Source organism: Pseudophryne corroboree, chromosome 3, assembly GCF_028390025.1.
Source record: "Pseudophryne corroboree isolate aPseCor3 chromosome 3, aPseCor3.hap2, whole genome shotgun sequence".
Taxonomy (NCBI): Eukaryota; Metazoa; Chordata; class Amphibia; order Anura; family Myobatrachidae; genus Pseudophryne; species Pseudophryne corroboree.
Genome location: NC_086446.1, coordinates 406,849,872 through 406,867,313, shown reverse-complemented (window position 1 = coordinate 406,867,313; position 17,442 = coordinate 406,849,872). Strand labels below are relative to the sequence as shown.

General features: G+C 44.8%; 1 protein-coding gene across 3 annotated transcripts in view; it reads right to left on the bottom strand.

The window, feature by feature from the left end:
* Positions 1-17,442, bottom strand: part of LOC135055754 (arf-GAP with SH3 domain, ANK repeat and PH domain-containing protein 2-like) — a 317,938-nt gene that overhangs the window by 38,139 nt on the left and 262,357 nt on the right. For all 3 annotated transcript variants that reach the window (XM_063960173.1, XM_063960175.1, XM_063960174.1), the window contains exons 10-14: positions 10,243-10,343; positions 8,958-9,027; positions 6,844-6,931; positions 3,162-3,210; positions 1,845-2,008 (exon numbers count right to left, since the gene is read on the bottom strand). In XM_063960173.1, coding sequence (XP_063816243.1) covers positions 1,845-2,008; positions 3,162-3,210; positions 6,844-6,931; positions 8,958-9,027; positions 10,243-10,343 — 472 coding nt within the window. The remainder of the gene's footprint in view (positions 1-1,844; positions 2,009-3,161; positions 3,211-6,843; positions 6,932-8,957; positions 9,028-10,242; positions 10,344-17,442) is intronic.

Sequence of the window (17,442 nt, the reverse complement as noted above, 5' to 3'; positions counted from 1 at the left end):
CCAGTAATAAATTACCAGAAGGTGCTTGTAAAAGTTAATAGTTGCAGATTACTTTTGCAGTGGTCATACCGGGTATGCCAAATGTGTCCGCTCAGACATGCTTAATGCATGGGGCGCAACTAAATGAATGACAAAACTTTAAAACTGGCCCAAAGCATACTGCAATGTATTCTAACCTGGATGATTTGAGCACAACATGTAGTCTTATTTGGAAAAATGTGAAGTCACAAAAAAAAGCACCAAGAAAAGTGCTTTGTGCATCACTGGCTGGAATATTGCATGTAAGGGACTGTATAGGGTGACTTAGAACCTCCTTTCCCTCTAGAAATAAGGGCATCTAATGACAGACTGTATTCTCATTGCTCAGTGTGTTTAATAGTGAGAACAAACCTCATTGAGAAGAGAAGTCTTTGAGAAATGTATAAGCTTGTCTCTAAGAACAAGGTTTAGAATAGGTTACTCTTTGTGGATGCACTTACTGACTCTGAGTCAATGCTTTACCCATGTTTGTCTATCAGCACGTGAAGTACTATATAGTGATATCCTCAGTAAATAATTCAAGGCGTTCGTGAGATTAATAATCCACTTCTAGGAACAAAATAGTACATCAGACACAAAGGAAGCTACATTTAAAAATATACATTTAAATGCCCCCTGAGCCAATGCTTTACCCACCGGGAATATTGTGGGTTCTCTCTGAAGCTGAATTCCATCTACATGTTAAGGCATTTGCCACTGTCTGCTTTCCTGAATCAGTTCAGAATTTTGTGGCACTCATGAAAGTTAAAAAAATAAACCCTAAGGGTGATATTCAATTGATATATCATGCCTGATCTCCCATCTAAAGTGATGGGAGATTGTGCGTAATATTCAATTGATCTATTTTATCGCAACTTCGCGCCCGTAGCAGTCGTGCTTAGCCATGGAAAGCGGCTAAACCCGACTAAGGTTACGGGCGCTATTGCGAAAAGTCCCGTTTAGGTGACCAAACGGGTCACTTTTAATGCATTTCAGCTTCAGCTTGCCATACCCAAGGGTAGCAAGCTGAAATGATTATATCGCGCCGATCGGCAGAAACAAATGAATAGCTGCCGGTGGGCGTGAACAGGTGCGGGAGGGGAGGGTGTGCATTTGATTACCGGCCAAAGAGTCAGAACGTCTACCAGGCCTCTTTCCACCAAATGAATTATATTGGCAATCTATGATAACCTAATAGCTGGACGTGCATTGTACACTATAGTACTGTATACACAAGCTACAGAACCAGTGTTTGGTCCAAGAATACTAGTGACAATACAATAGTTTATAACCCAATATACCAACCTGTGTATTAAACATGGTACTATAAACATTACATTCTGAAACTGCATCATGTCATATATTTCTGTTATTGGACTACTTAAGGCATGGGTAATTCACCTTTTAGGATAGTTACTGTGTAAATTTGTGAAGTTCATTTTCTTATATCAACAAGGCATGTTTGGATGTACGCATTTTAGATGAAATAACAGTGTATGCTTTCCTCTCCTGCCAGCACTAATGTTGTAAATAATCCTTCAGGTACAGATAGAAGTGCAGGAACCTGCAACTTCCCCAAAACTGAAGATGGCAGATTGCTGTTTAGATTGTGTACATTATATAGCAGGTATGGGGAACCTTTGGCCCTCCAGGTGTTGTAAAACTACACATCCCAGCATGCCCTGCAACAGTTTTTGCATGGCCAAATAGCAAAACTGTAGCAAGGCATGCTGGTATGTGTAGTTCAACAACAGCTGGAGGGCCGAAGGTTCCCCATCCCTGTTATATAGCTATAGAACCAGTGCTAACCTTGATATGTAACTCACCTGGTGCTCCACAGTCACAACACACACTGTTCCCGGGCATACGTTTCATGTCTTCAATAATGGCTTTAGTCAGATCTTCTATGCTGTTCTCCTCGCTGGGACGCACTTCAGAGAATGCCATGTTGAGAGCTTCCTGCTTGCTGTTAGTTAGTACAGAGATCCAGCTAGGACATTAGGCGACATACATATTATAAGACATGGTACTCATGTCTATGTGGCTTCAGCCTTTAGATTCTATTTAGACTTGTGCCACCCCTTCTCCAGACAAGAACGGTTTAATGAGTATTCGCCTATGTGAAGACCAATGACGGCTACAGAGGTGGGGCTGCAGAGCAGTCCAAAATTAAAATAGGGGAGCCACACCATCTGCCTGTGAGTCCTGGCTGGTGATGTTTGGCAGTGTTTGGGGTGGCAGTTGGTGTAACTCTCCTATTTGAATTGTGGACTGGGCTGCTGCCCCACTTCTGGAGCAGCCACTGGTGGAGACAGACTGATCAGGTGAATGTATAAGATGTTTTTGCCTTAGGCAAACAACATACAAATCCATCTCTAGTGTCCTCAACAGATATTTCATGTAGTAGGTTAAATACTCGATACGCCAGTACATTGACAACTTGTGTAATGAACCACACACTACCAGTTTATAGCACTATAAACAGGGTGAGGCAAGAAAATTTTTTTCCTAGCTTTTAAAGGTTAACAAAAAAGGCATGGTAAATGCTATTCAATATTTTAGTACATAACCTGAAAGTGGATAAAATACAGTTTATTATCCAGATAGTGGCTTTCATTCATGATACACACTTGTAGTCGATTTCTGAAGTTTTGCATCACTCGGCGCGTCATTTCTGTTGTTATTGCTGCAAATTCTTGACAAAACTTACTTTCATTTGTCTGGCTACGTTAACAAGCAGAATTTTCATTACTGGACAGACAAAAATCCTCATCAACTTCATGAGAGGCCTCTACGCAGCCAACAGGGCCATCTAATAGCTGAGGTCTACAAACAACGAACCATTACCATAACCAACAACCATTACTGAACTGAAGGTTGCTATACAACAAGAAATGACAATATCATATTCAAAACCATCTAAAAACACACTGTATTCCATGCACTTTTAGATTATTTTGAATAGCATTTAACATGCTTTTTTTGTTAACCTTTATAATCTGGGTTGTTGTTTTTTGCCTCATCCTGAGTGTGAAGATTTAGTAAAATAATCCCCCAAAGGGTTAAACAGAAAGTTGCTGGCAACCAAAAGGTAACTTTTAGACCGTGAAAATATTACTAATTATTACATATCTTTCACTCACGCAACACAGTCTTGATCATCCTCTGCCAAGAAATGGTAGGTCCGGTTATCTGCAAGTCACAAACAAAATGAACTGTTAGGATATTTCAAGTTACAGTCATAATAATACAAAATACTACTAAATGCATTGAAACCCACTTCAAGTATTTTACTTTCAATAATTACCAAACATCTGAACATTTCATACAACAAAAAGAATATCACTGCAAACAACAAACTCAAACCCTTTTGGCTGAAAATTCAGTTTTTGAGGGTGCAGCAAAGGAACAAGAAACATACAGATGTGTCCACTTACATCTAGCTTCCCTGCACGATAAATAGCCCTTCTGGTCACGCCATACTGTGACGTGGCTCGGTAGCGCCGAGCGTCTGTACATGCAACTTTTTCCATTAAAATGCGTGACGTAGCTGGATATGCCTAGCATGATTCAGCTGACAGGTCTTGCACAACTCCATTAGCGTTGGGCATCTTTTTTGACAAATATGCGTCTTATTCGCATCAATATGCAAATAGGACGTACAAGCAGATTCTGCAGATTAAAATGCACACCAGGCATCTCCTGCTACGTGGCGTATTGTACAAGGACACAATAAGACACAGAAAGAGCAATAATATTGGAGCCGCTGCAGGGAGTGAATGTTCCCAGATCCAATCAGTCAGAATGCAAACCAATAGAGAAGATGAAATTTATACAGACATATATTGAAGTATGGCACATACAATATAACAGGTATTAGAATGATTGTAGGACATGCCAAGGGGAGCATACATATATTCCTATTCGAGTACAATTAATCCTAATGAATGTGACAGCAATAAAGATTTAGACCACTAAAACATTTTAAAACAAATAAAAAACAAAATTAATGGGTGAGTGACTGCCCATTAAAAAGACATTACACAAACTATATCCGGCAAAACTATACAGTTTAGTTTTAGGGGCCTAATCATGAAGCAGTGAAAAGTGTGGAGAAGTGAGCAAGTGGAGAAGTTGCCCATGGCAACCAATCAGTGTTGAGATGACATTTATAAAGTGCATTCTATAAAATTATACAGAGCAGCTGATTGGCTGCCATGGGCAACTTCTCCACTGGCTCACTTCTCCACTCTTATCACTGTTTCATGAATAGACCCCTTAGTGTCTAGAGATTTGTCTTTAGTTTAATATCACAACAACTGGTTACTGAAATCACCTTCTCTGCATTTAGGCATATTTCTTTAAATATCAATTCTGCAACCTACTCACTGCTCAAGTACTGTAATACCTCTAGTATAGGTGTACCAGCAATGTATGGTATAGCCGAATTATTTTACATCATTTGCTTGTTTACAAACCGTGGGGTATATTTACTAAAATTCGTATTTTCCCGTTTGAGGTCAAAGTTCAATCACGAATGACATCGAAAGTGTAAAGTTGCAACTTTTTGAATTTATTACGGCTAATTTACTAAGCTGTCGTATTCTGCATTTTCCGTTTTACCGATGTCGATGTCATTCGTTTTTTTTGGCAGTGTTTTACGTGAGTGACTTGTAACACACTGCCGACTTTAATACAATGAATCTCGGCCGGATCTGAGAGATCCGTGCTGGGCTTCATTGTGCACCTTTGTAAAAAAATGAAATCAGTGTTAAATTCCCAAAAAAAATTGCGTGGGGTCCCCCCTCCTAAGCCAAACCAGCCTCGGGCTCTTTGAGCTGGTCCTGGTTGAAAAAATATGGGAAAAAAATTGATAGGGGTTCCCCCATATTTAAACAACCAGCACCGGGCTCTGCGCCTGGTCCTGGTTCCAAAAATACGGGGGACAAAAAGCTTAGGGGTCCCCCGTATTTCTGAAACCAGCACCGGGCTCCACTAGCCAGATACATAATGCCACAGCCGGGGGACACTTTTATCTAGGTCCCGGCGGCCCTGGCATTACATAACCAACTAGTCACCCCTGGCCGGGGTACCCTGGAGGAGTGGGGTGAAGCCCGAGGCTGTCCCCCCCATCCAAGGGCTGCGGATGGGAGGCTGATAGCCTTTTTGTCAAAAAATGAATATTGTTTTTAGTAGCAGTACTACAAGTCCCAGCAGGCCTCCCCCGCAAGCTGGTACTTGGAGAACCACAAGTACCAGCATGCGGCGGAAAACCGGGCCCGCTGGTACCTGTAGTACTACTACTAAAAAAAATACCCCAATAAAAACAGAAGACACACACCTTAAAAGTATAACTTTAATACATACATCCACACCTCCATATACACATACTTACCTATGTTCACACGAGGGTCGGTCCTCTTCTCCATGTAGAATCCATGGGGTACCTGTTGAAAAAATTATACTCACAAAATCCAGTGTAGAAGGCTCCTCTTTTAATCCATTTGTAATCCAGGTACTTTGCAAAATAAAAAAACGGACACCCGACCTCGCACTGAAAGGGGCCCCATGTTTTCACATGGGACCCCTTTCCCCGAATGCCAGGAACCCCCTCTGACTTATGTCTAAGACGGTTCCATCAGCCAATCAGGGAACGCCACGTTGTGGCATCCTCCTGATTGGCTGTGTGCTCCTGTACTGTATGACAGGCAGCACACGGCAGTATTACAATGTAGCGCCTATGCGCTCCATTGTAACCAATGGTGGGAACTTTGTGGTCAGCGGTGAGGTTACTTTCGGTCAACCGCTGACCACAAAGTTCCCACCATTGGTTACAATGGAGCGCATAGGCGCTACATTGTATCTGTGCCGTGTGCTGCCTGTCATACAGTACAGTACAAAACTGTGTGCCGTGGCTCCCTGGGGTGCCTCGGGACACTTGCAGGGGTGCCCTGGGTTGGAGGTCCAGGACCAATTCAAATTATTCATGGTCAATATAATAGTCAAAACCAGTGCTGGTGGCTGCCAGTCATAAAATATGTGGCCAAACAGAAGCAAATCTTGTCCCTCACCACACAACTGACCCTAAGGATGACATATAAACGCAATCTACTTAATGTAATATTTCTTTCTAAATTTCTCAATAATAAATTTTTGGCCTAGGGGTGCCGTGAAAAAAATTCTGATATTCTAGGGCGCCGTGATTCAAAAAAGTTTGGAAACCACTGCCCCAGAGTAAAAAGTCTATGACAGGTGGGGCAGTGCCTCCCCGCCTATCTTTTCTGCCCATCTCTGATCAAAACTCACCAAATTTCCAGCAGTATATACTGCTCCACCTGTGTACAGTATAATGCCCACATGAACCCTTTGGCTCATATATTGTGTGTAAATCTGGCTAACACTACGCCTCACCTCTGTGGGGGGAATTCAAGTATTTTGCGCGTCGGTGCTGACATTACTGTTATGTTGTTCCGTCATTTTGACAAGCTGGTAACTAGTTCTCTAATAATGCGCATTTCAGACACTAATATCTGAGAACTGCATTATGAACAGTATGCGTAAGGCTCAGTTCTCCCTATCTTAGCATGAATGGTTTCTTGTGTGTTTGTTCCTACCACTGTGTTCAAATGTAGGAACAGCAGGAAAACCAATTTTGCATGCATTAATGAGCGATAACGGTACAAGAGATTGCGTCCACAAAATTGTGTGCAGAATGCTGTAAACACACATCACTAAAACTCAGGTTTCAAGTGTTTTACAAATATCCATCTCCTAAAGAAAAGAAGAGAAAAAAAAAAAAAAAGGAGGGCAGGCAAGGCAACATACGGGATATGAGATCAAAGCATTTCTTGTCTTCCATATTAGGCTTCACTTGGCACGTCAACAGATTTAATTTAGCTGGTTGGCGGTTAGGCTGCAAAAGAAAATTAGAGAATTATTAATTACATTACAGCATTGGCTTCTGCAATGCTGTAATGTCCTGTCTGTGTTTATTCCTGAAATGTTCTCTTTCTTTTAAAATTATTATAATATGTGTTGTTTCTTATTGCCACAAATCAAGAAACATTTTTAAGCATAGTTTGTAAGCAGAGAAACATAGACTAAGATGTCAGGAAAGAACCTACAGGTCTGTCTAGTCTTCCCTTTTTTGTGTTCTTCTCCTAGAGGGTGGAATTTGAGAATTTTTATTATTATTAATATTTTATATCCAACCCTTTGTCGTGTATTGTAACATTATGTTATACAGTACATTCTAATTGAAAGAGGGCACATCTGAAACAAGAAAAGCAACAGTAGTCCAGATGAGAGGGATGGAGCAGTGCTGAGGGAGCATCAGTGTAGGCCGTATAGGCCGTTTAGGATTTGAAGACTATGGGAGAGTCTGATTCGGCATGGTATGGGCTGTCATCAGTGTGTAGCAGCATGAAAAGTCTTGTAGGCAGTAATGAGACAAGGCGCAGGTGAGAGGTATATAGGCTAACATCCTATTCAAATATCTTTAGTTTCTGGAAGTTGTAAGGGAAGTTAGTAATCACAGAAGTGCTATTATGGTTGTACCTTCATAAGGACTGCTAGAAGGATAGCTAAACTACTGCTAGAAGGATAGCTAAAGGGTTCAGTATGATATCCCGTTGGACGGGATGTTGCTGGTCAGAATCCTGACAGTGGCATCAAGGCCATCAGAATTCAGACAGCCCCTCCAAAAGTACCCTAACCCTAGTGCCTAACCTTAAACCCTCTCCGGTGGTGCCTAAACCTCCCCCTCTCCGGTGGTGCCTAAACCTCCCCTTCCAAGTGCCTAACCCTAAACCCCCTCCCGGATTCCTAACCATACCCTTCCCATCCCTGCACCCTAATCCCCCTTCTAATACCTAAACCTAATTTCCCCACGTGGCCGGAGGCACGCGGTCCCGCTGGAAGAAGATTTGGTATTCTGGGTGTCGGTATTTTGCTGCCAGGATTCCGAGCTCTGTCGGCATTATGCCGTCGTTTGGGATTCCAGCGTTGGTATTTCAACAGCAGGGATCCCGTCCGGCAGCATTTTAACTACATCCCCAGTCACATATTTAGATAACCATACCACTATAAAGCTAGTACTGTATTTCAACAAGTGAGGTCGTATGGTGACACAGAGATTAGCATCACTGTATCGGATAACTGTGGTCATGTACTGATTTCCAACCAGGGTGCTACCTGCGTGGAGTTCATATGTTCTCCCCATGTTTGCTCTCACTTTCCAAAGATGCACTGGTAAATTAATTGGCTTATGTTTATTACTTAGGAAGTTGTTGTTTTTAAAGCACAAACATAGCCTGTGGTGCTTTAAGGGTCCTGCTGTCAAGCTTACGGTCTATAAGATGAAAATAAGCTGTGTATCTGTGGCAAGGAATACTGGGGCAGATGTATCAAGCCTGGAGAAGTGATAAAGAAGTGATAAGTGGAAGGTGATAACGCACCAGCCAATCATTACGGGTTTGCAAAATAACAGGAGCTGATTGGCTGGTGGTTTATCACACTGTTGCTATGCTCGAGGCTGCTGGACCTAACTGATTAGGTCTGAGCTGACAATTAGCCACTAGATATGAACCCAAGAATAACTTGCTTGCAGAGGTATGCATTAAACATGGATGTATCTAAACACTCATGTGAAGACCACTCATTAACAGTGCTTCTGACTTTCCAAAGGGAATAGAAGTTGCCGACTTGATCACAACATGAACATTGGGGCAGATGTATTAACCAGGAGAAGGGATAAAGAAGTGATAAAGCAGTGATAAGCGCAAGGTGATAACTGTCATTTTTCAAATCCGTAATGATTGGCTGGTGCGTTATCACCTTGCACTTATCACTTTTTTTTATCCCTTCTCCGGGTTAATACATCTGCCCCAATATTTGATAAAACTTTGTACATAAAAAAATACAAATGTATTGGCCAATACCGTTCCATGCGCAATGGTCAAGTAACAATTCTTGACTGAGCATTTTCTCTTCTGCCAAACCTTCCTTAACCTGGAATTAGAGAAACATTAGTACATACATTTAACACTGACATATATTAGTATACCCATTACCAAAAGTCCTGCCTTTTGTATAATAGTAGTTATTTAACAACATACTGTACATTGAATTTCTTTCATATGATTATTTCATGGTAGTTGAACAGAAGTCTTGCCTACTGGAGGTTGCTTTTCAGTGTCAGAAGACAATATACTGTACTTTGTAACATGTGCAGTCCATATTTCAAATACCGACTCCAATCTGGAAACTCCTCATAAATTACTCTTATATCCATAGCGTAATGATTACAGAAGCTGATTTAGAAAATTGTCAAACTACAAATGACAGCATGCCCTACCATCAGCCATCATCCCAGGACAGGAAGCTTGTGAGATGTAATGCAACGTAAACTGTTGTCACTTACAAATGTAATCATTCAACCAACACCATGTGTGTGATTAACATGAGCACTGATGACTAATTAATTTGTCACTGTAACAGATAATCTACTGTGAATTACAAGTGATTAACACAGTAATTATCTGTGATTTATCCTACTCGGTATCTGTCCCATTGTACTGACTACCACTAGGAAGCAATTACTCAGTAGATAAACATGAAATGTGGAAGTGTCATTTTCTAGTAATACTGTACATAGGGGCTAATTCAGACCTGATCGTAGATGTGCTAAATTTAGCACATCTACGATCAGTCACACAGGGTGAGGGTCGCAGCGGCTGCATGTGACATCACTCAGCCGCCGTGACCCCCCCCCCCCCCCCAACACGGTCTGGGCCAAACGCCGCCGGCCCGCCCCCTCCCGCCTCTGCCTGTCAATCAGGCAGAGGCAATCGCAGGGATCAGACAGCCGTCGGTTGTCTGGCATTCGACGTGCACTGTGGTGCCAGCGCAGTTCAGACCTGATCGGCTGCTGTGCGAAAACATACAGCACCAATCAGATCTAAATTAGGCCCATAGAGCAAATAACCCCATCACCCACACTCATATTTGGGCTAGATTAGGGTACCAGATCTAACATGAGTGGGCACCTACTGCAGGGGTAGCTAGTTAACACTGGATTCAAATGTCATATTATCTTCATATTATAGTGATCTGTGAATGGTAGGCATCTTCAGGACAGGTCCACAATGTCAATAATGTACATTTATTTTTCTTTTCAGCTGCATTAAAACTACCATAAAAAAAACACTATTTTGTAACACATACCCATCACTCTTCTTGTACAGGTAGCCATGCTTTTCAGTACCATACTGCATGTTGCCTTGCAGCTGATGCATATTGTACACCAACTGTTTACTGATTGAATCCTGTAGAGAATAACACAACTATTAGTAAATCAAGTGGATTGCACATTTCTGGAGAATTAAAGGCATGCACAATAAACACCTTCAGAGACTAAAAAATGAACTTACCCTGGGAAAAAGTAAAACACATCCATCCTACATGTGTTCTTTTCAGCAAAAACATTTCTAGCTAATTTTGTTTATTTAATAAAAATATGTTTATTCCATGCTCCCTTATTCAGCATAATTATCGAGGCGTGTGATAACAATATGCTTAGCAGCTACAAAGATCACAAGATGGTAAATAAGTTGCAATAAAATGAACACTGTGTTTATTCTATAAAATAAAGAAAGAAATAAAAGTCCTCTTGCTCAACAATTACATGCATGTATAGAACTTAATGGGGTCAACAAGGAGACTGGTTATTTGACTGTTATGAGCTAGACTTATGCCCCATTAAATCACTGGTGAATAGATTGTAAGCTTGTGAGCAGGACCTTCCTAACTCTATGTCTGTATGTTATTACCCAGTTTTGGTTTATCACGGTTTCCAATTATAAAGCACAATGGAATTTGCTGCGCTAAGTAAGTAACGGGTGGTCTTCAGTATGCCGGCTGTCGGGATCCCGGCGCACAGTATACCGGCGCCGGAATCCCGACAACCGGCATACCGACACCTTTTCTCCCTTTTGGGGGTCCACGACCCCCCTGGAGGGAGAATAGATAGCAAGGCACGCATAGTGCGCCACCGTGCCCGCAACAACCCCGCAAGGGGCTCATTTGCGCTCGCCCAGCTGTCGGTATGCCGACGGTCAGGATTCCAGCACCGGTATGCTGGCCGCCAAGAACCTGGCCGCCAGCATACCATACTACACTCCATAAGGAACTGTTAATAAAATAAGATTTTACTCACCGGTAAATCTATTTCTCGTAGTCCGTAGTGGATGCTGGGACTCCGTAAGGACCATGGGGAATAGCGGCTCCGCAGGAGACTGGGCACAACTAAAGAAAGCTTTAGGACTACCTGGTGTGCACTGGCTCCTCCCACTATGACCCTCCTCCAGACCTCAGTTAGGATACTGTGCCCGGAAGAGCTGACACAATAAGGAAGAATTTTGAATCCCGGGTAAGACTCATACCAGCCACACCAATCACACCGTATAACTCGTGATACTATACCCAGTTAACAGTATGAAATATAACTGAGCCTCTCTCAACAGATGGCTCAACAATAACCCTTTAGTTAGGCAATAACTATATACAAGTATTGCAGACAATCCGCACTTGGGATGGGCGCCCAGCATCCACTACGGACTACGAGAAATAGATTTACCGGTGAGTAAAATCTTATTTTCTCTGACGTCCTAAGTGGATGCTGGGACTCCGTAAGGACCATGGGGATTATACCAAAGCTCCCAAACGGGCGGGAGAGTGCGGATGACTCTGCAGCACCGAATGAGCAAACTCTAGGTCCTCCTCAGCCAGGGTATCAAACTTGTAGACTCTTGCAAAAGTGTTTGAACCCGACCAAGTAACAGCTCGGCAAAATTGTAAAGCCGAGACCCATCGGGCAGCCGCCCAAGAAGAGCCCCTTTCCTCGTGGAATGGGCTTTTACAGATTTAGGGTGCGGAAGTCCAGCCGCAGAATGTGCAAGTTGAATCATGCTACAGATCCAGCGAGCAATAGTCTGCTTAGAAGCAGGAGCACCCAGCTTGTTGGGTGCATATAGGATAAATAGCGAGTCAGTTTTCCTGACTCCAGCCGTCCTGGAAACATATATTTTTCAGGGCCCTGACTACGTCCAGTAACTTGGAATCCTCCAAGTCCCAAGTAGCCGCAGGCACCACAATAGGTTGGTTCACATGAAACACTGATACCACCTTAGGAAGGAATTGGGAACGAGTCCTCAATTCCGCCCTATCCATATAAAAAAATCACATAAGGGCTTTTGCATGATAAAGCCGCCAATTCTGATACACGCCTGGTCGACGCCAAGGCCAACAGCATGACCACTTTCCACGTGAGGTATTTTAGCTCCACGGATTTAAGTGGCTCAACCCAATGCGACTTCAGGAAATCCAACACCACGCTGAGATCCCACGGTGCCACTGGAGGCACAAACGGGGGCTGACTATGCAGCACTCCCTTAACAAAAGTCTGAACTTCAGGCAGTGAAGCCAGTTCTATTTTGGAAGAAAATCGATAGAGCCGAAATCTGGACCTTAATGGAACCCAATTTTAGGCCCATAGTCACCTCTGACTTGTAGGAAGTGCAGAAATCGACCTAGCTGAAATTCCTCCGTTGGGCCCTTCCTGGCCTCACAGCACGCAACATATTTCCGCCATATGCGGTGATAATGGTTTGCGCTCACTTCTTTCCTAGCTTTAATTAGCGTAGGGATAACTTCCTCCGGAATGCCCTTTTCCTTCAGGATCCGGCGTTCAACCGCCATGCCGTCAAACGCAGCCGCGGTACGTCTTGGAACAGACAGGCCCCCTGCTGCAGCAGGTCCTGTCTGAGCGGCAGAGGCCATGGGTCCTCTGAGATCATTTCTTGGAGTTCCGGGTACCAAGCTCTTCTTGGCCAATCCGGAACAATGAGTATAGTTCTTACTCCTCTCCTTCTTATTATTCTCATTACCCTGGGTATGAGAGGCAGAGAAGGGAACACATACACCGACTGGTACACCCACGGTGTTACCAGAGCGTCCACAGCTATCGCCTGAGGGTCCCTTGACCTGGCGCAATATCTTTTTAGCTTTTTGTTGAGGCGGGACGCCATCATGTCCACCTGTGGCCTTTCCCAACGGTGTACAATCATTTGGAAGACTTCTGGATGAAGTCCCCACTCTCCCGGGTGGAGGTCGTGTCTGCTGAGAAAGTCTCCTTCCCAGTTGTCCACTCCGGGAATGAACACTGCTGACAGTGCTAACACATGATTTTCTGCCCATCGGAGAATCCTTGTGGCTTCTGCCATCGCCATCCTGCTTCTTGTGCCGCCCTGTCGGTTTACATGAGCGACCGCCGTGATGTTTTCTGACTGGATCAGCACCGGCCGGTGTTGAAGCAGGGGTCTAGCCTGACTTAGGGCATTGTAAATGGCCCTTAGTTCCAGAATATTTATGTGTAGGGAAGTCTCCTGACTTGTCCATAGTCCTTGGAAGTTTCTTCCCTGTGTGACTGCCCCCCAGCCTCGAAGGCTGGCATCCGTGGTAACCAGGACCCAGTCCTGTATGCCGAATCTGCGGCCCTCTAGAAGATGAGCACTCTGCAACCACCACAACAGCGACACCCTGGCCCTTGGAGACAGGGTTATCCGCCGATGCATCTGAAGATGCGACCCGGACCACTTGTCCAACAGATCCCACTGGAAGATCCTTGCATGGAACCTGCCGAATGGAATTTCTTCGTAAGAAGCTACCATCTTTCCCAGGGCTCGCGTGCATTGATGCACCGACACCTGTATTTGTATTAGGAGGTCTCTGTCTAGAGACGACAACTCCTTGGACTTCTCCTCCGGGGGAAACCCTTTTTTCTTGTTCTGTGTCCAGAACCATACCCAGGAACAGTAGACGCGTCGTAGGAACCAGCTGCGACTTTGGAATATTCAGAATCCAGCTGTGCTGTTGTAGCACTTCCCGAGATAGTGCTACTCCGACGAACAACTGCTCCCTGGACCTCGCCTTTATAAGGAGATCGTCCAAGTACGGGATAATTATTTCGGCCATTACCTTGGTAAATACCCTCGGTGCCGGGGACAGACCAACGGCAACGTCTGGAATTGGTAATGACAAACCTGTACCACAATTTTGAGGTACTCCTGGTGAGGAGGGTAAATAGGGACATGCAGGTAAGCATCCTTGATGTCCAGTGATACCATGAAATTCTCCAGGCTTGCAATAATCGCCCTGAGCGATTCCATTTTGAACTTGAACCTTCGTATATAAGTGTTCAAGGATTTCAATTTTAGAATGGCTCTCACCGAACTGTATGGTTTCGGTACCACAAACATTTTGAAATAGTAACCCCGGCCTTGTTGAAGGAGGGGTACCTTGATTTCACCTGCTGGAAGTACAGCTTGTGAATTGCCGCCAGTACTACCTCCCTTTCTCCGAGGGCAGCAGGCAAGGCTGATGTGAGGTAACGGCGAGGGGGAGTCGCCTCGAACTCCAGCTTGTATCCCTGTGATACTACTTGCAGAGCCTAGGGATCCACCTGTGGGCAAGCCCACTGGTCCCTGAAGTTCCCGAGACGCGCCCCCACCGCACCTGTCTCCACCTGTGGAGCCCCAGCGTCATGCGGTGGACTCAGAGGAAGCGGGGGAAGATTTTTGATCCTGGAAACTGGCTGTCTGGTGCAGCTTTTTCCTTCTTCCCTTGTCTCTGTGCAGAAAGGAAGCGCCTTTGACCCGCTTGCTTTTCTGAAGCCGAAAGGACTGTACCTGAAAATACTGTGCTTTCTTAGGCTGTGAGGAAACCGGAGGTAAAAAAATTTCTTCCCAGCTGTTGCTGTGGATACGAGGTCCCAGAGACCATCCCCAAACAATTCCTCACCCTTATAAGGCAGAATCTCCATGTGCCTTTTAAAGTCAGCATCACCTGTCCACTGCCGGGTCTCTAATACCCTCCTGGCAGAATGGACATTGCCTTAATTTTGGATGCCAGCCGGCAAATATCCCTCTGTGCATCCCTCATATATAAGACGACGTCTTTAATATGCTCTATGTTAGCAAAATATTATCTCTGTCTAGGGTATTAATATTGACAGGGTATCAGACCACGCTGCAGCAGCACTATTCCTGCTGAGGCAATTGCAGGTCTCAGTATAGTACCTGAGTGTGTATATACAGACTTCAGGATAGCCTCCTGCTTTTTATCAGCAGGCTCCTTCAAAGTGGCCGTATCCTAAGACGGCAGTGCCACCTTTTTTGACAAACGTGTGAGCGCCTTATCCACCCTAGGGGATATCTCCCAACGTGACCTATCCTCTGGCGGGAAAGGGTACGCCATCAGTAACTTTTTAGAAATTACCAGTTTCTTATCTAGGGAACCCACGCTTCTTTACACACTTAATTCACTCATCTGATGGGGGAACAAAACACTGGCTGCTTTTTCTCCCCAAACATAAAACCCCTTTTATGTGGTACTTGGGTTCATGTCAGAAATGTGTAACACATTTTTCATTGCCGAGATCATGCAACGGATGTTCCTAGTGGATTGTGTATATGTCTCAATCTCGTCGACACTGGAGTCAGACTCTGTGTCGACATCTGTGTCTGCCATCTGAGGTAACGGGCGTTTTTTGAGCCCCTGATGGCCTTTGAGACGCCTGGGCAGGCGCGGGCTGAGAAGCCGGCTGTCCCACAGCTGTTACGTCATCCAGCCTTTTATGTAAGGAGTTGACATTGTCGGTTAATACCTTCCACCTATCCATCCACTCTGATGTCGGCCCCACAGGGGGCGACATCCCATTTATCGGCCTCTGCTCTGCCTCCACGTAACCTTCCTCATCCAACATGTCGACACAGCCGTACCGACACACCGCACACACACAGGGAATGCTCTGACTGAGGATAGGACCCCACAAAGTCCTTTGGGGAGACAGAGAGTATGCCAGCACACACCAGAGCGCTATATAATGCAGGGATTAACACTATAACTGAGTGATTTTTCCCCCAATAGCTGCTTGTATACACATATTGCGCCTAAATTTAGTGCCCCCCCTCTCTTTTTAACCCTTTGAGCCTGAAAACTACAGGGGAGAGCCTGGGGAGCTGTCTTCCAGCTGCACTGTGAAGAAAAAATGGCGCCAGTGTGCTGAGGGAGTTAGCCCCGCCCCTTTTTCGGCTGACTTTTCTCTCGCTTTTTTCAGGAATTCTGGCAGGGGTAATTTATCACATATATAGCCCTGGGACTATATATTGTGATGATTTGCCAGCCAAGGTGTTTATATTGCTGCTCAGGGCGCCCCCCCCCAGCGCCCTGCACCCATCAGTGACCGGAGTGTGAGGTGTGCATGAGGAGCAATGGCGCACAGCTGCCGTGCGCTACCTTGTTGAAGACCGAGGTCTTCTGCCGCCGATTTTCCGGACCACTTCTTGCTTCTGGCTCTGTAAGGGGGACGGCGGCGCGGCTCCGGGACCGAACGATCGAGGTCGGGTCCTGTGTTCGATCCCTCTGGAGCTAATGGTGTCCAGTAGCCTAAGAAGCCCAAACTATCTCCAGTCAGGTAGGTTCGCTTCTTCTCCCCTTAGTCCCTCGCTGCAGTGAGTCTGTTGCCAGCAGATCTCACTGTAAAATAAAAAACCTAAAATATACTTTCTTTCTAGGAGCTCAGGAGAGCCCCTAGTGTGCATCCAGCTCAGCCGGGCACAAGATTCTAACTGAGGTCTGGAGGAGGGTCATAGTGGGAGGAGCCAGTGCACACCAGGTAGTCCTAAAGCTTTCTTTAGTTGTACCCAGTCTCCTGCGGAGCCGCTATTCCCCATGGTCCTTACGGAGTCCCAGCATCCACTTAGGACGTCAGAGAAATAAATAATAAATGTATACTGTCTATGGGGCTCAGGTAAAGTTGGGCCATAAGCACAATGGCCCTCATTCCGAATCGTTCGCTCGGTATTTTTCATCGCATCGCAATGAAAATCCGCTTAGTACGCATGCGCAATATTCGCACTGCGACTGCGCCAAGTAATTTAACAATGAAGATAGTATTTTTACTCACGGCTTTTTCATCGCTCCGGCGATCGTAATGTGATTGACAGGAAATGGGTGTTACTGGGCGGAAACACAGCGTTTTATGGGCGTGTGGATGAAAACGCTACCGTTTCCGGAAAAAACGCAGGAGTGGCTGGAGAAACGGGGGAGTGTCTGAGCGAACGCTGGGTGTGTTTGTGACGTCAAACCAGGAACGACAAGCACTGAACTGATCGCACAGGCAGAGTAAGGTTGAAGTTACTCAGAAACTGCAAAGTAGTTTGTAATCGCAATATTGCGAATAAATCGGTCGCAATTTTAAGAAGCTAAGATACACTCCCAGTAGGCGTAGGCTTAGCGTGTGTAACTCTGCTAAATTCGCCTTGCGACCGATCAACTCGGAATGAGGGCCAATATGCACTTGTAATT